This window comes from Sturnira hondurensis, unplaced genomic scaffold, assembly GCF_014824575.4.
Source record: "Sturnira hondurensis isolate 20B ecotype Veracruz unplaced genomic scaffold, ASM1482457v3 Scaffold0018728, whole genome shotgun sequence".
NCBI lineage: Eukaryota > Metazoa > Chordata > Mammalia > Chiroptera > Phyllostomidae > Sturnira > Sturnira hondurensis.
Genome location: NW_028091359.1, coordinates 5,671,817 through 5,690,760, shown reverse-complemented (window position 1 = coordinate 5,690,760; position 18,944 = coordinate 5,671,817). Strand labels below are relative to the sequence as shown.

The 18,944-nt window shown below is 39.0% G+C and overlaps 1 protein-coding gene and 1 non-coding gene across 4 annotated transcripts in view; one reads left to right on the top strand and one right to left on the bottom strand.

Moving 5' to 3' along the window:
• TANC2 (tetratricopeptide repeat, ankyrin repeat and coiled-coil containing 2) overlaps positions 1–18,944 on the bottom strand; it is a 321,540-nt gene that overhangs the window by 44,683 nt on the left and 257,913 nt on the right. For all 3 annotated transcript variants that reach the window (XM_037070369.1, XM_037070370.1, XM_037070371.1), the window contains 2 exons: positions 18,710–18,876; positions 13,685–14,292 (listed from right to left, as the gene is read on the bottom strand). In XM_037070369.1, the coding sequence (XP_036926264.1) occupies positions 13,685–14,292; positions 18,710–18,876 (775 nt within the window). The remainder of the gene's footprint in view (positions 1–13,684; positions 14,293–18,709; positions 18,877–18,944) is intronic.
• On the top strand, positions 9,422–9,553 carry LOC119003854 (small nucleolar RNA SNORA66). Its single transcript, XR_005070056.1, has one exon. It is a non-coding gene; the product is annotated as a small nucleolar RNA SNORA66 (small nucleolar RNA).

Genomic DNA, 18,944 nt, shown 5'->3' with positions numbered 1-18,944 from the left:
CAGTAGAAGAATGACAAAAAATGGTGCCACTGGCTTACCTATGGTCTGAATGTGTTACATTACATTTGTCCATATTATTTCTATTTTTCTTATCATAATCTTACTCCTGAACTTACTTCCTTTTGAATCCTAGTCTCACTTTCCTCTAAGATGACTAGTTGCCTCTTAATTGATTTTCTTGTAGCCTTTGATAATGTTTCTTTTTATTTTCTCTCTCTAGTATTAGGTTTTATTGATCTACTTATCTTGCAACTGTCTCTTCTCTTGACATCTGTGACACTACTCTGGTAGTTTTCCTCCATTTCCTTCAGTGATGTAACTCCTTTGCTTCATTTCCATTTATTTTTCCCTCCCAGGTAGCTCTCGTCTAGCTACCTGGTTTCAACTCTCACCTCGACGTGAATGGCTCCCACAGTGACATCTCTGGCACCGAGATTTCCTTTTGCTCTAACTGCCTGCTGGGCCCCTCTACTTCCAAATGACCAGTCAAAGGACACTGTTTGAAGTTGAAACTTTCCCTCCAAACCAAATTCCCTCAAGACTTCTTTATTTTTTGAATATTGCCACTTAGGCATAAAATCTAGCAGTTGTTTTTCTTCTCCCTTTGCACGTTCCCTCCTGAATTATTGAAAGAGACACATTCTTTCCACAGCCTCTTCCCTGGCCCAGGCCAATAATCTACATGGTCAAAACCTGATCAAAATTCTGCTTAAAATTCTTCAATGGCTTTATATTTCTTCCTATACATAATCTAAACTCCTTAGCATGGTTTTCAAAGCCTCCTCATAATTTGTTCCTTGTCTATTTGTCTTTTACCTCCTTACCTTGTATTTCTAATTCCAGACATTTTAAATTACTTCAGAGTCTCAAACATGCTTTCCGTCTGCCTAGAATTTTCTTCCCTGTTTAGTTAATCAGGCAAACTATTTCTCATTCTTCAAGTCTCGGTTCACACTATCTCCCCTGTGAAGACTCTCCTGGTCCCCCCAGAGAGTCAGGGATACTTTCCGTGGGGCTTTGGTTGTACCTGGTGCACATCTTCACTATAGCACCTGTGCTTCTATTTGCGTGTCAGTCCTCCCACTAGACTGTGCTGAACACTGAAGCCATGTTCACACATGTGCTCCCAGGAAATAGGCATAATTATTTGCAGAATGAACAAATAGGTAGTAATACCTTATATTTATACACTACCTTACGGTTTTCAAAATACTTTTAATACTTATATAGATTTTCGCAAACACCTATACTATCAGGATAGGAGCAGCTATTCCTCCTAATACGGTGGAGGATGGAGACTCAGCCAGACTGAAGGACGGATCCCAGCTCACGTGGCTGGGATGTGAAAGAGAAAACGGAAACCCAGGGTCTTCTGAAATCTAATTCCGTTACCACACTGACACATTTAGCAACCTGGTTTTCATTTCTGGACAAATTTGGGTGAAAAGGTAAAAAAATGAAGAAAAATATGTTTATTTGTAGAGCATAAACTCTGCATTCTTACCATAATTAAAATTAACAACCATTAATTTTGACAGTTTTTGACTGGCATTTTGGGAGAGGGTAGTTAAGAAAAAGAGAGAGCCTTAGTCAGTGTGATGTGAATTCAGGTATAAATGAACACAACTATGTTTTCTCTCTATTACTAAAGTGGATAGTAATCAAAATCAACTTTAATGCGGGTTCATGTGTGATTATAAAGACCAGTGCGGGGCTGTGGTGAGGACTGATTTCAGCACAGCTTGCACGATGAGACCACTTGGTGACCCAGTCACCCTGACGACTGCCCTGCCTGCACTGCACTCACAGGGCTGCCCCTTCATCTCCGAACTGAAAAGCCAGGGGTCCTGTGTTCCAATCCCAGTTCTGTCACTTGAAGGCTTTACAGGCGTGGATAAGCTGTTCAACCTCATCGGAGGCTAATATTACTTAACCTCCGGTAAGATGGAGATAGTAATGCCTATCTCTTAGGATGCTGGGGAGAATTGAGGTGTATATATTAAATAAAGCGTATTTTATATCCTCCATAGTAACTAGCACAGTGCTAAACTAAAGGAATGAACATTAACCATAAACAACTTAAAACATATTGGAAGATGACTGTGTGCTCAGACAGAATTTTAATCTTTAATGCATGGAGGGTGAAATGTGATACCCTGTTCTTAACCCAAATCGTTACCTCTCTACATTTTAACTCCACTTTATACTTTTAGAGCCAAAAGAAAAATCCAAGAATCGGGAAAATTATTGGGTTTGGGTGCCATTCACTGTTAAGTCAATGCAGGAAAACTTGGTATGTAACTTTAGGCATAGAGGACTGATAAGGACAGAGCTAATCAGTCCTTAAGAAATAAGGTAAAGTTAAGCTAACGAGAAGAACACAAATTTCTTATGTGGACAGAGGTTTTCAGGACAGTACTACACTTTACGTTCAAGGTATATTTGATTTTAGATATTTGGGAAGAGAATCACTCACAGGTCATAGTTAAGATTCTTCCCTTTGCACTGTCTATATATATATATATATATATGTGTGTGTGTGTGTGTGTGTATTCTGATATACACACACACACATACACATATATATCAGATTATATATATTTATTAGGGAAGAATGAATATACATATCTATCTGACAAAAGGCACAGAGTGGTATACAGACCCGCAGGCAGGAGATCCCACCTCCATTCTCATTTGCAGCCCCTCCATATGGATTATCGCAGACAAGTGACACTCACTCTCGGACAACTACAGACTACAGAGCAGTGAGGAGCTACCCTTACGTGATGACCCTGTTTTCCTATACCTCAAGAGTTGAGAGCTATGAAATCTCTTAAAGAAAAAAACCCCCTTTGTAAAGCAAGAATCACCCTCCCTCCCCACTGCCCATTGAACAGTTTGGAAGCTGAATAACAGTTGTTTTATACAAAACATACAATGGCTCTATGCTTGTTTCTCTAGTAGATTTTCACTTAGCACCCCAGGGAGAAAACCAGTCTGAAAGTTTCTATTTGTAGCACCGAAACATGCTAACAGATGGACCCAAATATTTCTAGCATGGATGTTTTTTCCTCCATTGTTCTAGTTGTAGTCAATGATGTGTATCACATAGATTTCATTAGCTCCTACAATGACAAACTTGATATATAACACTTTGGTGTTTCAGAGAAACAGTACTGAGGTGTTTTGATATTCCTCTGTGTAGTGCTCAGATGTGATGAAGTGACATAGTTATGGCCAGCTGGCAAGGAATTGCTTACAAGCTAAAGTCTATCTTATTTATCTTACAATTCAAGCTGAAATAGTATATGCTGGTCTGAAATATTTTTTTATTATAGCAGTAAATGTTGGGAGTTATTTAGGGAGATCTAGTGAGATCAGAATTATGGGGCAGAGATGGATAGCTGCCTACAAAAGATTTGTGCTCCCTTGCATAGCCAAGAGCTGTGGTGAATGGCTACTTTGCAAGGGCTCAAGAGGGTCATGTGACTGAGTTCCGGTTAATGGAATATAGGCAGAAATTATATTCACTGCTTCAGGCCTGACCCAGAAAAATTTCCTTTGACCTCCACAACCTTACTGTCTTTTGTTTCTCTTTCCAACTCCAATATTACCCTTGCCAGTTATTATTTGGCTCATCATTTTATTCTAGCATTTAAGCATAAATATTCTGTTACCATGCTCTTAAGCTTCCTGCTTTGTACTCTGAACCTGGGTGATCTTGTTCAGTCCTATGGCTTCTACTCTCAGTTATTTGCTGGTAACTTCCAAATCCATAACTCCGTGCCCGAGCTTTCCCTTTTCCTATTTTCCAAAGTCACATGCCTAAAAATATCTGTGCATCTTGGAGATTCATTATACATGTTCAAAATAGGACTCACCGTCTCCCTACAGCCTGTTCTTCCTTCTGCCGTTGTTCATGCTAGAACCCCTCCTCCACTCATAATGCTTTCAGTTGGATGGTGCCTTCATTATTCCCTGCCATTCGAGCTAAGTGTTGAAGTCACTTTTGATCCCTTCGCCCTTACCTTCCACACACACACACACACAAAAGACCAAGTACTTCTACGTATCTCCAAAATGTCTCTTCCAAACATACTTTGTTCTCTGTTCTCACATTACAGGTCTTGGCATTTCTCACCTAGACTATTGCTATAAACCTTTTAATTAGTTTCCCTGTAGTCTTTCCTCTCCTAAACCTGTCTTCCACATACCTCTTATTAGAGTTATTTTTCACATCACCAGAGTTATATGATCATTGTTTTCTTCTCTTTGAAGTTATAGAGACTCCTTATTATCCACAGAATAAACTATAAGGTCTTTTTTAACAAATTATAATGTTATTTAAAAATTTTTATATATTTACTTTTAGAGAGAGGGGAAGAGAAGAAAACATCAATGTATGAGAGACTGGGAGCTGGCCTGCAACGCAGGCATGTGCCCTGACTGGGAATTGAACCAGTGACCTTTTGGTTTGCAGATCAGCACTCAATCTACTGAGCCACACCAGCCGGGGCTGTAAGGTCTTAAAACATGGAATTCAAGGCTGTTTTTCCTAGTGACACTCCTGTCATTCTTTCTGAACAGTGTCTTACTCTCTAATCACAGCCCTTCACAATTCCCTAAAGGCACTTTAAACCTTCACACTTGCTGTTGCTCCTGCTATCACTTTTATTGCCTGTCTACAATGCTCTCCCACTTCAATGCTCCTTAATAAACTCATCCTTCAAGGCTGAACTTGAATGCCACCTCTAATGCAAAGTATTTGTTCTTTGTCTAGGTTCCTATGGTACTTTTACTATGGCACTATAGTTGGTTGCTGGGTGTCTGACTGCCCTTTAGAGGGTAACGGCTTCAATGCTGGGAGTGTGTTATTCACCTAAGTTTCTCCAGTATATAACACAGTCCTTGGTGTAGAGTACACGCTTCATAAATGTTTCATGAATGAATAAATGCTAAGCAGATGGGTTCCAGGAAGAGCAACATGAGGACTTCTAGATCCACTTTCCAATTCACTACCCAACTCAGCCTTGAATTTGCAGGCATCTCTGTTGCTATTGTTCAGCTGTGAAAGGACTGTGATGATGACTCAAATATTGAGAATAGACTGACAATCCTGATCTTTTAGCCCCTCATCCTAAAAATTCTGCCTGCAGTTAAACTTTGGTGATGGCTGCCTTACCGTCTGCTTGTTGCAATCAATTCTCAGCAAATGACACCCACACATCTTTGCAAAAATTCTCTCCTTCCTCTTAGCTATCTGTCAGCAATTACTTTGGCATGTTCTTCTCATGGAACCTGAATACAAAATATATTTCTAGTCAGCTTGTCTTACTGTTCCTTATTCAATGTGGAAACAAGAGCCTGGTGAAAGTAAACTGTAAGTAGCAGACTAAGTAAATTATGGTCAAGATCTACCTTTGTAGACATGGGTGGAACAACATTATTTCTTTTTAAACATACACTTTGCAGAGATTTACTGCTTTATCCCACTTTGCCTTACAGTTTCCTACTGCCCTTCTGTTCTGTTAATGCATCACTGGCCTGAGGAAAATGGACGCCTCTCTTCCAACAATGAACTCTTTAGGCAGCTGGCGGGCCTCATGAGGCAGAAGGGCTGCTGAATTGTTGCAGTTTGAAACACCGACAGTAGGCACAGGAAGATTTATCACTTCTCTCTTTCTCTTCCATGTTCCTTAGCTCTTTATACTACTAGTACAGCACTCTGCCAGTAATAAATGTGTCTGTTAAAATGACTAAGCTGTAAGTCTCGGTAGACAGATCTATCTTACTCATATTTGTAGCCCCTGCAGTGCTTAACACAGAGCCTTGCATATATTACAAAATAAATGTTCACTGAATGTTTGCTGAAATGCTTATCTTCTCTTATTACTGACATGTGGTAAAAGACTGCACAAAAGACACTGTCTTGAACTATGAGAAGAATTTCTCAGATATTTTCTGTTGCAAGCTTCAAATTAGTACCTCTTACCATTCTTTTGTTCACTAAATAATTCATTATAAAAAATATTTACCAAATGCCTACTCTGGTCAGGCATTCTAGAAATCATTAGGAAGACAAAAAACATTCCTGTCCTCACTTGAGCTCCCTTACATTCTAGAGGGGAAAGTAAACGAGAAAGGAGCATTCGCATATAATAAATTAATAATAGATAAATGTGTTAAATGTTAGAAAGTGAAAAGGTTGCTATGATAAAGAAAACCACAAGAGACTCACTTGGATAAGGTGACAAGTGAAAGTCTCTCTGAGGAGGCGGCATTTAAGCTGAGATCTGAAGGAGGCGTGAGTGGTCTTGCCATGTGATGAGCAAGGAAAAGTGAGTTCCAGATGGAGGGGATTGTTAAGTGCAAAGGCCTAGAGGTGCGAAGGAGTTTAGCAAATTCTAGGAACTGGCAGATAACCAATTATGACCAGGAAATTGTGCATAAGAGAGAATGAATGAGCTCAATTTAGAGAGGTAGGCAGAAGCTATCTTTGTAATATAGGGCTTTTAAAAATCTGCCTTTGATTTTATTCTAATTACAAAAAACCACTGAAGGATTTCAGAGGAAGTTATATGATCTGATTTGTGTTTTTAAAAATCACTTTGGTTGCTGGTGAAATAGATTGAAGGGGAGACCAAACAGGATGCTAAAGTAGTCTACGTTAAGAGCCTGGGGTGTGTAAGTAGAGATGGAAATAAATGGATCCGTAAAAGTAAAATTTGGACAGAACCAACTAGATTATGTGACAGTGAATACATGTCTCACAGCCGTGGGTCCTTATGGTTAAGAGAAGAGAAGACTATCAGAGTTGATTTTACCAAATGTGGAGATCTATCTGCTTTTGAAAGTCTCTAGAGACAGCTGAGTAAGTTGTTCTGCTCACAAAAAAGACTATGTGCTGTCATAGCCCACTAAGCTGGCAATAACTCCTGATTGCTGTGCCATTAATCTTAGTCTGACAGCCTAGAAAAGCCTGTGGAATTCCATCTTTTCACTCAACCAGTGTTGCTTCAGAGACTCATTAACAGGACAAATTAGCCTCTATTTTCTATGCAACATTCAATACAGTAGTCCCCCCTTACCCAGGGTTTTTACTTTCCATGGTTTTAGTTACCTGCAGTTAACCACTCTGAAAATATTAAATGGAAAATTCCTGATATAAACAATTCATAAATTTTAAATTGCATGCTGTTCTGAGTAGCATGATGAAATCTCAGGCTTTTGAGCTCTACTCTGCCCAACATGTAAGTGATCCCATGGCCCACTGTATCTGCACTGTATGTGCTACCCGCCTGTTAGTCCCTTAGTAGCTGTCTGTTATCAGACTGGTTATCAGAGACTCAGATATGCACACACCACATTCACATAATTTTTGTTATACATTGCTATAATTGTTGTATTTTATTGTTATTGTTGATCTCTTACTTTGTCTAATTTGTAAGTTCAACTTTACCATAGGCGTGTACATACAGAAAAACAAAGTATGTATAGGGTTTGGTACTATCCACAGTTTCAACCAACCCACCGGGGATCTTGGAACATATCCCATGTGGATGAGGGGGGCTACTGCACCAAAACTTCCCTTAACCATCTGCTCTACTTGTCCCCATTTTTAGATTTTTAGGTGAAGTGGTTTGAACCAGTATTTGCTATACCAGGCCTGTTCACTTTAAACACACACACACACACACACACACACACAGGGTGGGGCAAAAGTAGGTTTCCAGTTGTTTGCATGGAAAATAATAAGTAATTCATAAATAATAATACAAGAATAAACTGTGTTTCACATACTCAAAACTATACATCTACTTTTGTCCCACCCTATATATATATGCTCTCTATATCCATATAATTTATAAATTTTTAAACATATAAGCAATATTAATTTCTCATAGAAAAATCAACCAATATTGGAGAGTTCAACTCCTCTGTTTTCATTAGCTGACTCTTTTGCATGCTGCCAAGTCATAAAATGATGCTCTTCCTCCATCTTATTATAAGCAGAACTATTTCTCTGTATAGTTATTAACTTAGAAACTACACATTTTTATGACAGTAAGAATAAGTAGTTCTCAGTTTTAAATACGTCAGAGAATTCTGATTACCAGCTTTTTCCAAATTTCACTTTGGATTTGAAAAAATGTTATTATTGCCCATCTTCAAAGGTATGAGAGTGCTAATGATGGGAACAGTTTGCCTATTTGACCAATAGATGTGGGTCTCAGGATTTATGCTAAGAGAAAAACTTGTAAAGTGGAAGGACATTCATGCATTGGCAAAATGGACACGCTCCAAGATACACATCAGATTTTATGTAAGTAAATTTTCCTTTACATTATATCATAAAACCATAACTATGGTCACTAGAGTAATACTTTATACTCACTCCTGATGCCAAAAGGGAGTTAGAAACTTAGATAGTAAGAAAAAATATTTATTGAAAAATTAGACCAACCCCTAATAATATTACAGATCAATAAAATCTCTCCCTGGAAACCACACATCCAAATCATGACATCAGAAGAGTGACTTCCCCTTAGCGGTAGAAAAGAATTAGAAGTGAAGCAGATCTAAACCCAGAACAGAGATCAGACAGTTAATGTTTTCAGACAGGTAAGATCATCTACTAACCGGCAAGTGCTAATAAAAGACGTCTGGTACACACCTACCTCCCTTCTCGATGCTTTAACCCTTCCAAACCTCCTAAGGGCTGATTTAGTTCCAGGAACCCTTTTTTTCTTCCCATGATCCATCACTTTGCTGAATTCCTTCCTAATGCTTTTAGAAAGCCGAACCCCTCCCCCAACTTGAGGGTTTGTGCTTCAGGGAGGGTAAGGTTAAGTGTCATTTGGCCTGAAGGTTCATGTTTGGATTAAAAAACCAAACAAATGAAATCACCACAACACTGCAACTCACCCCTTGGTGGTCACTGCAGACCCATGTATTAAGAAGCCAGGCTACATAGGTCCCTGGTACAGAGCTAGTTTTCCTTTATAGGAAGGATGGCCTTTTTTTCCTTTGATGAACTACTTCTTCTTTGTCACTGCTCTGTGGCATGGGTTTGGAGCATCAGATCTCCAATGTATAATTCACTAACATGGCCAAAATAATTAGAAAAATCTCAATATCCCATTTACTGTACCAACTCTGCTCACAAAGAATCAAGTAAGTACTCAACTATTCTCATAGGTATGAGTAAAATTTGTGTAGCCCTTTCTCTTTTTCACTCACCATAAAATCTGCTTCTCTTAGTTTGAGGAAATCAGGACAACAAAAATTAGGCTTCCAAATCACAACCTCAGATTGTAGCAGGTCAATATTCATTGAATGAAGTTCATAACAAGCTCTATGTGTTTTATTCAAACCATTAAAAATAAGGAAACTGAGTGTACTAATCTCTGTAGTAAAATCTGTGCAAACTCGATCACTAACTCTGCACGATGTTGCAGAAGTGAAGGGAACCGGGTTTGCTAAAGTAACTGTGGTGATGGAAGTGTATTGGCCTCAGAAGCTAGGAGGTGGTCCATTCTATCCTAGGACAGTGTAAAATAAAATCTTCCATATGTATTCCCATTTATACATATATATGTTGATCTGCAAGCTGTTCCTATGGTAAGGGGAGACTAGGTAATATGAAAATAGAGATAACGAGGAAAGAAAATGGAAAACTAGATTGGGGATCCATCCAGGGATAGCCCAAAGCTATGCAGAAATACTAAGCAGCACCGCAAGGCTTTAAAAACCAGACAGCACTACTAGTCTGCAGGTGCCCAGCTGTCTATTCTATCAGCCGCAAATTTCAACTAGCAAAGTCATTAATAGGTTAGATAACATGCTGGTGACTTCTTTCAAAGGCCTTACTTAAAATGTATAGGTTGCTTTAAATGGGTTTTCTACCTCCCTCTTATTAGCATAACAGTAGAGATTAGTTTATTAGATTAGTGAGTTAATCTGATATATCAGTGCCCAAGGGAATAAAATATAAGACAGATTAATTTCAGAGTATGACAGTGATGAATGGTGAAAAATAAAAAGCAGAATAAGGTGGTGAGGTCTCAGGTTTGTGAGGGCTTCAAGAGGCATACTTTTATCTAGAATGAAAATCCAAAATCCTACAAGTTTTGATGTGATAGAAGATTTTTGAATGATACTTTCCTTACAGTTTGATAAACACACATGTGCAAACACATACAAATACCCCACACCCTGTTACCAAGCCAAGAAGAGACATCTGTAACTCATCTCTTTCTGTGACAGTTATACGTCTACACAACAGTAAGTCATTCTCTCTGGGGTGTCAAATCTCTGTCCTGATGGTGGGACAATAGGAAGTCTGATATTTATTTGTTTGTTTGTCTGTTTATTTATTGCTTGGGGAGGAAATGTGGCCGATCTCTCAAAGGAGGAGGGCCAAGAGCCTTTTCTTCAATGGGCTTTTATTGGGTTCATTTTGCACAGGAATATAGATAGGTAAAGCTCATTAATCATTGTCAGGCATTAAGGATCAAACAATAGGTAACAAAGAACTCTGAGGGCCTATTTTGAGTCAGGGTCAGATAGCTAAAGAGCTATAAAACTTTGAGGAACAAACCCACTTCTTGCTTGCAGTAAGTCTGATATTTAAAATGAAAACTGCCTCAACTGCAGCACCGACCTCTGGGTCTGCTATTTCCTCCTTCCAGCACCACCACCCACCCTCAGATTCCTGACTCTCTTCAGTTCAGCAGAGGTACCTCCCTGGGTGGCCTATTTCTGATGAAGAGCTAGTACTTTTGGCTTCAGTAGAATATTCTCTTCTGTGTCTAATGCCCTGAGAAGGCCAACAAGTTCAGGGTGAACAAGTGAGTGTTGAAAAGTCCAGGAAAATGGACTAGAAGAGACAGAGATGTTCCCTTGCTTCTGAAAGTTCTCCTTACACAGAGATATGTACATTAGGCACTGGCCTACCTACTATGATTTCAGAGGCACTGAGTTGGTGTCCCCTGTTTTACTGAGATACAGTAGATGCTGCAGAGAGAAACTGGAGAGAAAGTAGAGAACAGAGTGAGAACAAGTACAGAACATCAGCACAGGAAGTAGAGGCTGAAGGCCGCAAAGACAAAGCCTGCTTGGAGAGAGCCTTGCTAATCAGACTTGCCTGAAATGGAAAACAATTACTGCCAGTTTCTTTGAAAGGCCACCTTGGGCTTTGCCAATAGCATTAAATTCTTAGTGAATTTCCATCTCATTGACCCACGGGGACTCAAGCTCTGAGATCGATATTTTTTAGTGACAAAGCTGGTGCCAGACAGTGCTGGGTAGAAGACTAAATTCCAGCTGAAATGAAATGTAAGGAAGCTTTTATGGTAACGCTTGGATCCACTATTTTATTCTCTGCCATTAAGTGATATATGATGATCCCTCAGCAGCCTGAGTGTTATTTAATCACAAGGCAATAGACTACAGGTACACCTCGTTTTATAGTGCTTCATGTTCTTGAGCTCATGGATGCTGCATTTTTTAACAAATTGAAGGCATATGACCCTCCACTAACAGAAAGATTATGACTTGCTTTATTGTGATGGTCTGAAACGGAACCTGCAGTATCTCTGAGGTGTGCCTGTACACAGCATTTGAAGTTAGAAGTATTTGCTCTTATCTTAGTGCTATCAGCCTGTTGCTGAAATGCTCCTAGTTAATAAACAATGTTGAGAGGGTAAGGCTGTAAAGCCATGATGATATGGCTGGATAAATACCACACTTCTTCCTTTGGGAGCCACTGAGGGTTTCCTTTGTTGAAAGGATACTGTTAATTCAGTGGGAGTCTGGCTACCTTGAACCTCAGCTTTCAATCCTCTGAGATGTTCCAGGATGAAAGAGCAGATCAACCAGCAAAATTTCTCTGGAAACTGATTTCAAAGTGTTCATAGGCAATTCTAGATTGGTCGCTTCTTAAATATGTGGTTGCCAACTCTACGTGTAGCAGTACTAATGAGATTTATAATGCAACTCTCTTGGGAATGGCATGCAATTCATAGAAGAGACTCAGACTGTTTGCTTTTTGTTTGTTTGTTTGCTTCTTAAATCTTGTGCCCAAATGCTAATAGCAGAAGACTATGTTGCTGCCTTTCCAATTAGTCACAGGACGGAGTTAAGGTGAACCCGAAGGGTCCATTACTGCAAAGAAAGCGAAGGGAAGAAGGATATTTCCTAAACACTTTGTTTGTACTCTACTGTTCTAGGCATTACACTTACTATATAACCTCATTTAATTCTCAACAACTTCAGGAACAATTATCCCTTTTATGTAGAAAAGAAAACTGTCTCAGAAACAGACCGTCTCAGATTGTAACTTTCCAAGGGTCACAGTTCCTAGGAAAGGTAAGATTTCTCTGCAGGTAATCTGACTCAAAAGTTCATGTTCTTTTTACTAATTTGTTTCTTTAAAAGTTTCCCTCTCAGGAAAAACACCAGGAAATTTACTGACTGGCTTGATATCGTCATCAGAATCTGGAACTAATTTTCTAATGAATAGGAATGAAGGGGGCTGAGCAGCATGCGCACAGCACAGTTGTCTCTAAGAAGGATGTAAGCCGGGTGAAGAGCGCGCCAGGAGAGTAATAAAATGCCAGCACGGTCAGAGACGTTTAGTCTCTCTGATGAGTCACAGTCTAATTTAACCTATCTTCTTTTTGAGCCAGAATAAGCTCTGCCTTTGCCAGCTACGTTGTTGGTGTTTTGTTTCCAAGAAATCAGCAATATACCTGCTTTTGAAAACACCAACTTTATTAAAGGAATAATTCTTTTAAGAAGGTGACGTAGAGAGTAGAATCCCACCCCCCAATCATATGCTAGAAATCTAAATTCTACCCTGGAGAATGGGAAACAGTTTCATATTTAGTCTGGTTTGTTGAGCTTAGAAAGATTCTTGAGTCAGGGTCAAGCTCATCAGGAAAGGGCGCTGGGGTAAATCAGTACTGTCTGCCATGGCTGAAGGACAGGGGAGTGGTGGTACCTACTGTGTATTTGCCATCCCTCGTCTAGTTCCTCCTTCTTTCTCCCACCTATTCACTTTATGATGTTGGGCAACTGATTCAGAATCATAAGGCCTTTGTAGTAAAATGCAAATAATGACACCTTATGTATCTAAAGGTAAAGTGACTGCACCAGCTGATCACTTCAGTTGGTTACCAGTCTTTTTCAACTGTGAGATTTAAGATTCCATTTTCCAGTGTAAATCTCAGCACTGGTCAACCTTTAATGCTATTAGTCACTGGTGATTTTAATGACGGTATGGCTTTTTAAAAGGCAATGGCAATTTAAAAATAATTCTGCCCTAAGTCAAAGAAACGAATAATGTATCAGTTCTTTCTTCACATCTGAAGTACACTGAAGAGGTCTGTTAAATGGCTAAATTAATTATAGCCTGGGATCACCAGTGTAATTAGAAAAAAATTATTTAGTAAAATACAGGAGTGTATGGGAACATTTTACAAATCTATGCAGACTTTGAATCTCAAACAAATAACAGTGTAAGAAAATAAATTAGTTAATCTCATTATAGCCTTGCCTTGAGAACAGATACTTCCTTTAAGTGAAATATTCAATGGAGAACATTTACTGCTTTCAATACTCATGCTCCATGCAACAAATACAAAAAAGGCTCAGAATTGCTTATTTCAGATATATGGCTTACCTGGGATCACAGAGAAATTTGGTTTTCTCTCCTTCTTCTCTCCAGATAAGCCATTCTCGAAAAGAAGGATGTACAAACATACGAGTCATGTCTCTGCGCTTGATTAGAAACATGGAGAGGTTCTCCATTCTCTGCTGGAAGTCCTCCCATTCTAGTGTGCCTTCAATGCTCCCAGCATTGATGGCCTGGAAGATATGTTCGTCAGTCAGTGGGTGGAGAGAGGCCACCGCCACATTCAGGAGAGGCATCACCCGGTCAAAGGAAGACTGGGTTGGGAACTTCATATTGCACTGGAGTAAATAAACCTCGGACAGCGAAACAGGAACTACTTTGTAGCTAGAACTCTTTAGCACTAGATAACCTTTCTCTATGAGGTCAAATGTGAGTTTCAGGTATAGATAGGACCCTTGACTGAGGGTCTTGAGATGAGAACTGAGTTTGCCAAATGTAGTATTGTCCATTTTGCCATTAAGTGAAATGTTATTCTGGATCTCTGAGCTGCTGTGTATCCGGTGCAGGATGTAAGCCTGCAGGTCCTGGTCTATGGCTTCATTCTCTTCTAGTCGATCCAAAAAAATCCTATGGAAAGGCAGCAGCTTGGTAATTTCCTAAAACAGATGGAGAGAGAGAGATAGAGAGAAAGACCTTCAGTTTCCCCTAACTCTTATGGTAAACTATGGGGTCCCAAAATTTATTCTGAATTTCTGAGTGGCTAAAGAAGAAAACATAATCAAGTATTAGTATGCATAGATTAAAACAAATTAGTTGCATAGGAGGAACACTCTTCCTAATATTGAGACTTAAGATAATCTTGTATGGTTCTTCATAAAGGATATTTTAGGAGTGATTTAATGGTCAATGCTCTAAATAACATTCTTAAAATAAATAGAATATAGAGTGTCATATAACTTTTCTTGTTGTAATTTTTCTCAGTGTAAATCATGGCATAATATCAAAGTAAGAGAAATACATAAGGACTCAAAGAACACCATGTAAAAATGTGGCCTTCTAGCCCTCTGAATAAAATTATGCATTTCAATGTAGACCTTCTGAAGATACCCTAGCCCAAAGGAATACTTCTAATGGTGGAAAGCTTGGCACCTGGTGATCAGCTTGGACATTATGTTGGGGAAAGGTGATAGGGCTTTGTGGTGACTCTTATGCTCTAGATTCCACCTTTTCTTATCTGCTTACAGATTTGGCTCCTCTAAGTACCCACTCTCTCTCCTGCCATTAATTTCCCCTACTGGAACACACAGACAAAGGCCCCCCATACTTTCTCTTTCCAGCTACAATCCTATACCTCTGTTGCCACTTTTAGTAAAATTTCACATAAAGGTTTTCCCTATGTACTGTGTCTCATTCTTCCCTTCCCATTCTCTCCACCATTTGTTGCAATTAGGTTTCAACACCATCACTTCACGGAAATGGTTTTGTCAAGGTTATCAATAATCTTCACCTTGCCAAATCCAATAATCAAGCTGCAGTCCTCATCTTGCTCAGCCTCTTAGCAGTACTTGACAGTGGGGATCACACCTTTCTCTTTGAGTCACTTTTGCAGCTTGCTACCATAGCATGTTCCCATAGTCTTCCTCTTAGCACACTGGCTACTCCTACCCAGGGTTTTTGCTGGCTCTGTTTTCATTTCTCAGTCCACCTGGGCTCAGGTCTCTATTCTTTTCCCATTATCTAGACATGAACTCTTTAGAAGAGTTAATTTGGTTCTGTGACTCTAATATCTCTATGCAGATAATGCCTAACTTTATGTTTCCAGCTTAGTCATCTTCCCTGAGCTCTCATCTTTTATCTGTCTGCTAAACATTTATACTTGCATGTTTCATAGACAAACTTAATGTGACCAAATCAGAACCGCTGGATTTCGCCCCCTCCACAAAATCTTCCCATGTTAAAAAAATGGTATTACCAGCAACACTTTGACCAAATCATAGGAGGTGTCTGTGATCTCTCTCTTTTCCAGCATTTACCCAGTTGCTCAACAAAACCCCATGATCCATTATTGAATCTTCTCTCTTGCTCAAAGCCACATTCAACACAAGTCTTTTGATTTTCCTTCAAAATTTTGTTCAAATATGACCACTTCATAGGGTCTCCACTATCACCACTCCACTCTAAGCCACCATCATCTGTCACCTGTATTTCTGCTTCCATTCTTGATCCCCTACATTGTATTATCTACATAGCCAGCAGCCAAAGAAATCTTAGAAAAAGGTAAATCACTTGATAAGGCTCCTTCAAGAAGCCTTTCCAATTGCCCTGTCTAAAATAACAATCACCCCTCTTTACCCCTTCATCCTGTTTTATTTGTCTTCATAGCACTAGTACTACCTATCATTTTAATGTTTAAGTTTTTACTTATTTATTGTGTTCCTTACTATAAGCTTTATGAAGGCAGAGAAATTGTCTTGTCCATTGTTGTATCCTTGGCTCCTATAAAGTGGCTGACATACCTGAAGATCTTAAGAGCTCAAAAAAAACCCATTTTTAACACATTTTTTTTAGATTTTATTTATTTATCTTTAGAGGGGAAGGGAAGGAGAGAGGGAGAGAAATAGCAATGTATGGTTGCTTCTTGTGCGTCCCCTTCTGGGAACTGGCCTGCAACCCAGGCATGTGCCCTGACTGGGAATTGAACTGTGATCCTTTGGCTCGCAGGCCTGCACTCAATCCACTGAGCTACACTAGGCAGGTGAAAATAATTTTTAAAAATTCTTGGCTAAAGTGAATGAAGTATCTGAGAAGTCTATAAAGACACTGAGATTTGGACTTTGTAGAGTACATGTATAGTGCTTTTCCTGTTCTTTGGCATAGCTGAAAGATTAAAGTTATCTGCTCTACCAAACCACACTTAAAATGTCCTTTGAGATTGCCCATGGCGTTATGTAAAATTATAAATGAGGATAAAATCTCCTAAGTATAGATTTACTACAACTAGTCAGAGATTGTGTTCCTAGAAGTTTCTTTTATTCATTCTTCACCTTTAACAATCAAGCTATTGACCAGTAATGGTAGACTATGTAATATTTACTTGTAAAGATGTATTTATATTGATTCAGCCATATCCTTTAATACAAATGGCTTTGTGATTAATAAAAAATACCTGCATGGTAGTGGCCAGGATTAGAAGTACAGTTTTTGATCAAAGAGAGCAATAAAGTTAATTGGTTATATGTAGGAATAATCCTAAGTGCCTAGTAGGGGAAAAGGGAGGGAAGCAAAGACTATTTTCTGTACATTAGCAATCATTATAAGAGGGCTGCATCAAAACACAGTAAGTCCTCAGTTAACTTCATCAATAGATTCTGCAACTTCAAGTCAAACGACATATAATGAAATCAAATTTTACTGTAGGCTAATTGCTATAAATAAGAATTAAGTTTTTGTCATCAGTGTTAGAGCAAAACAACATTGAACGAAATGATGTTGTTTGAGGACCTGCTATAGTGGGATAGGCGTGTAATATGTGAGACTTTAATGTTCATCAAAAAGGTAGATTTTTGGGGGAAAAAGGGTTGAGAAACCCTGTCCCAAACTGAGTATGAATATGTAAAGAATACTTAAAAAAACAACTCAGCTACAGTCAGGATGGCAGGGAAAGGGGGGTCATTTATCCTCAGACCACATGTCTTTACAGGCTCAGTTCCACATTCCTAGTCCTTTGTCTAGGCCATTAAGTAATAAGTAGTGAGTGACCAGGGAAGGCAATTAAGAAAATATTATCTCTTAGTTGTAGTAAATTTAATCTCAAGCCTTAATATTGGTATTTCTTGGAGAAAGACATGCAGAAGTCCACCATCATACTACAGAAAAGTTTTCAGGTAGAGGCAGAGGGAGGGACTAGGAAATCTGGCTCTAGATTGTATTTAACTGACTTTAGCATAGCAGTAAACGATAAAACAAGTGAGCAAAATAGAACCAAGACATGGAAATAAAGAACAATCTGACAGTGACCAGAGGGGAGGGGTGAGGGAGATAACGGGGGAAGAAGGGGAAGGGTCAAATCAAGGACCATGTACCAAGGACCCATGGATAAGGACAATGGGGTTTGCTGGGGGTATGGGGGGAGGGGAGGAATGTGGGAGGTGGGTAGGCAGGGCAGGGAAGAGCAATGAGGGGGGGAATGGGGACAACTATAACTGAACAACAATAAAAAAATTAACAAAATATAAAACAAAAGTCAAATAGTAAATTAGGGTATTAGAGACTCTTATTTGCATTGCTGTTTGCCCTCAGGAAAGTCTAGAAAAGTGGACACCTTTTTTTCATGCTATTTTGAGTGACACTTTATCAAAATTTATCCAGAGCAATTGGAATGGGAATCTGAGCCACGAGTCATATTACAGAGTGCTCTCTCTAGACCGCATCTTTTACTAGGGTTCTAGGGCAGTGGTTTTCAACCTCTTCCACCTCATGCACAGGTAACCTAATTACCAAAATTTTGCAGCACACCAAAAAAAATTTTTTTGACAATTTGACCAAAAATAGGTATAATTTTGGTTTTTTGGTTTTTTTTAATTTTTTAATTTTTTAATTATTTTTAAAGATTTTATTTATTTATTTATCTTTAGAGGGGAGGGAGAGAGGGAGAGAAACATCAATGTATGGTTGCCTTTCGTGCATCCCCTGCTGGGAGTTGGCCTGCAGGTAACCGGCCTGCAACCCAGGCATGTGCCCTGACTGGGAATCGAACCGCAATTGAGTGGTTCGCCAAAAATAGGTATAATTTTGATTATTCACTGGATGGCTATTGTATTGGCTGTTGTCATTTTTTAATTTGACAATCAAAAGGAAAAGAGGTCAGTGTCCCTGACTAGTCAGGTGTTGCATGTTTTAAAAATTCTTGCGGCACACTGATGTGCCTCTTGCAACTCACTAGTTGAAAATCGCTGCTCTAGGATATGGTAGAGGTTTAGAAAATCTCATCACTAAAGGAACATGAACCTAGAACTTTGTCAGTTTAAGCACTCTCTAAGGCAAGTAATTTATGTTCTAAAAGCAAACACATACCTGTAAACTGGTCCTAACTGTTACAATTAGTTTGAGCCAGGAAGGAAATTTTCCAATCATTTTACTCAGAAATGATACAATCGTATCCCCATAATCCGGTTTGTGAAATTCTGCTTCATTTAATCCATCAATTAAGATGATGAAATCTTCATCTGGAATTTTTCTCTCTAAGATAGAAAGAAACAAATTACTTAATAATTACCATGTGGCTAAGAGTTCTTTTTGGATCTTTGAT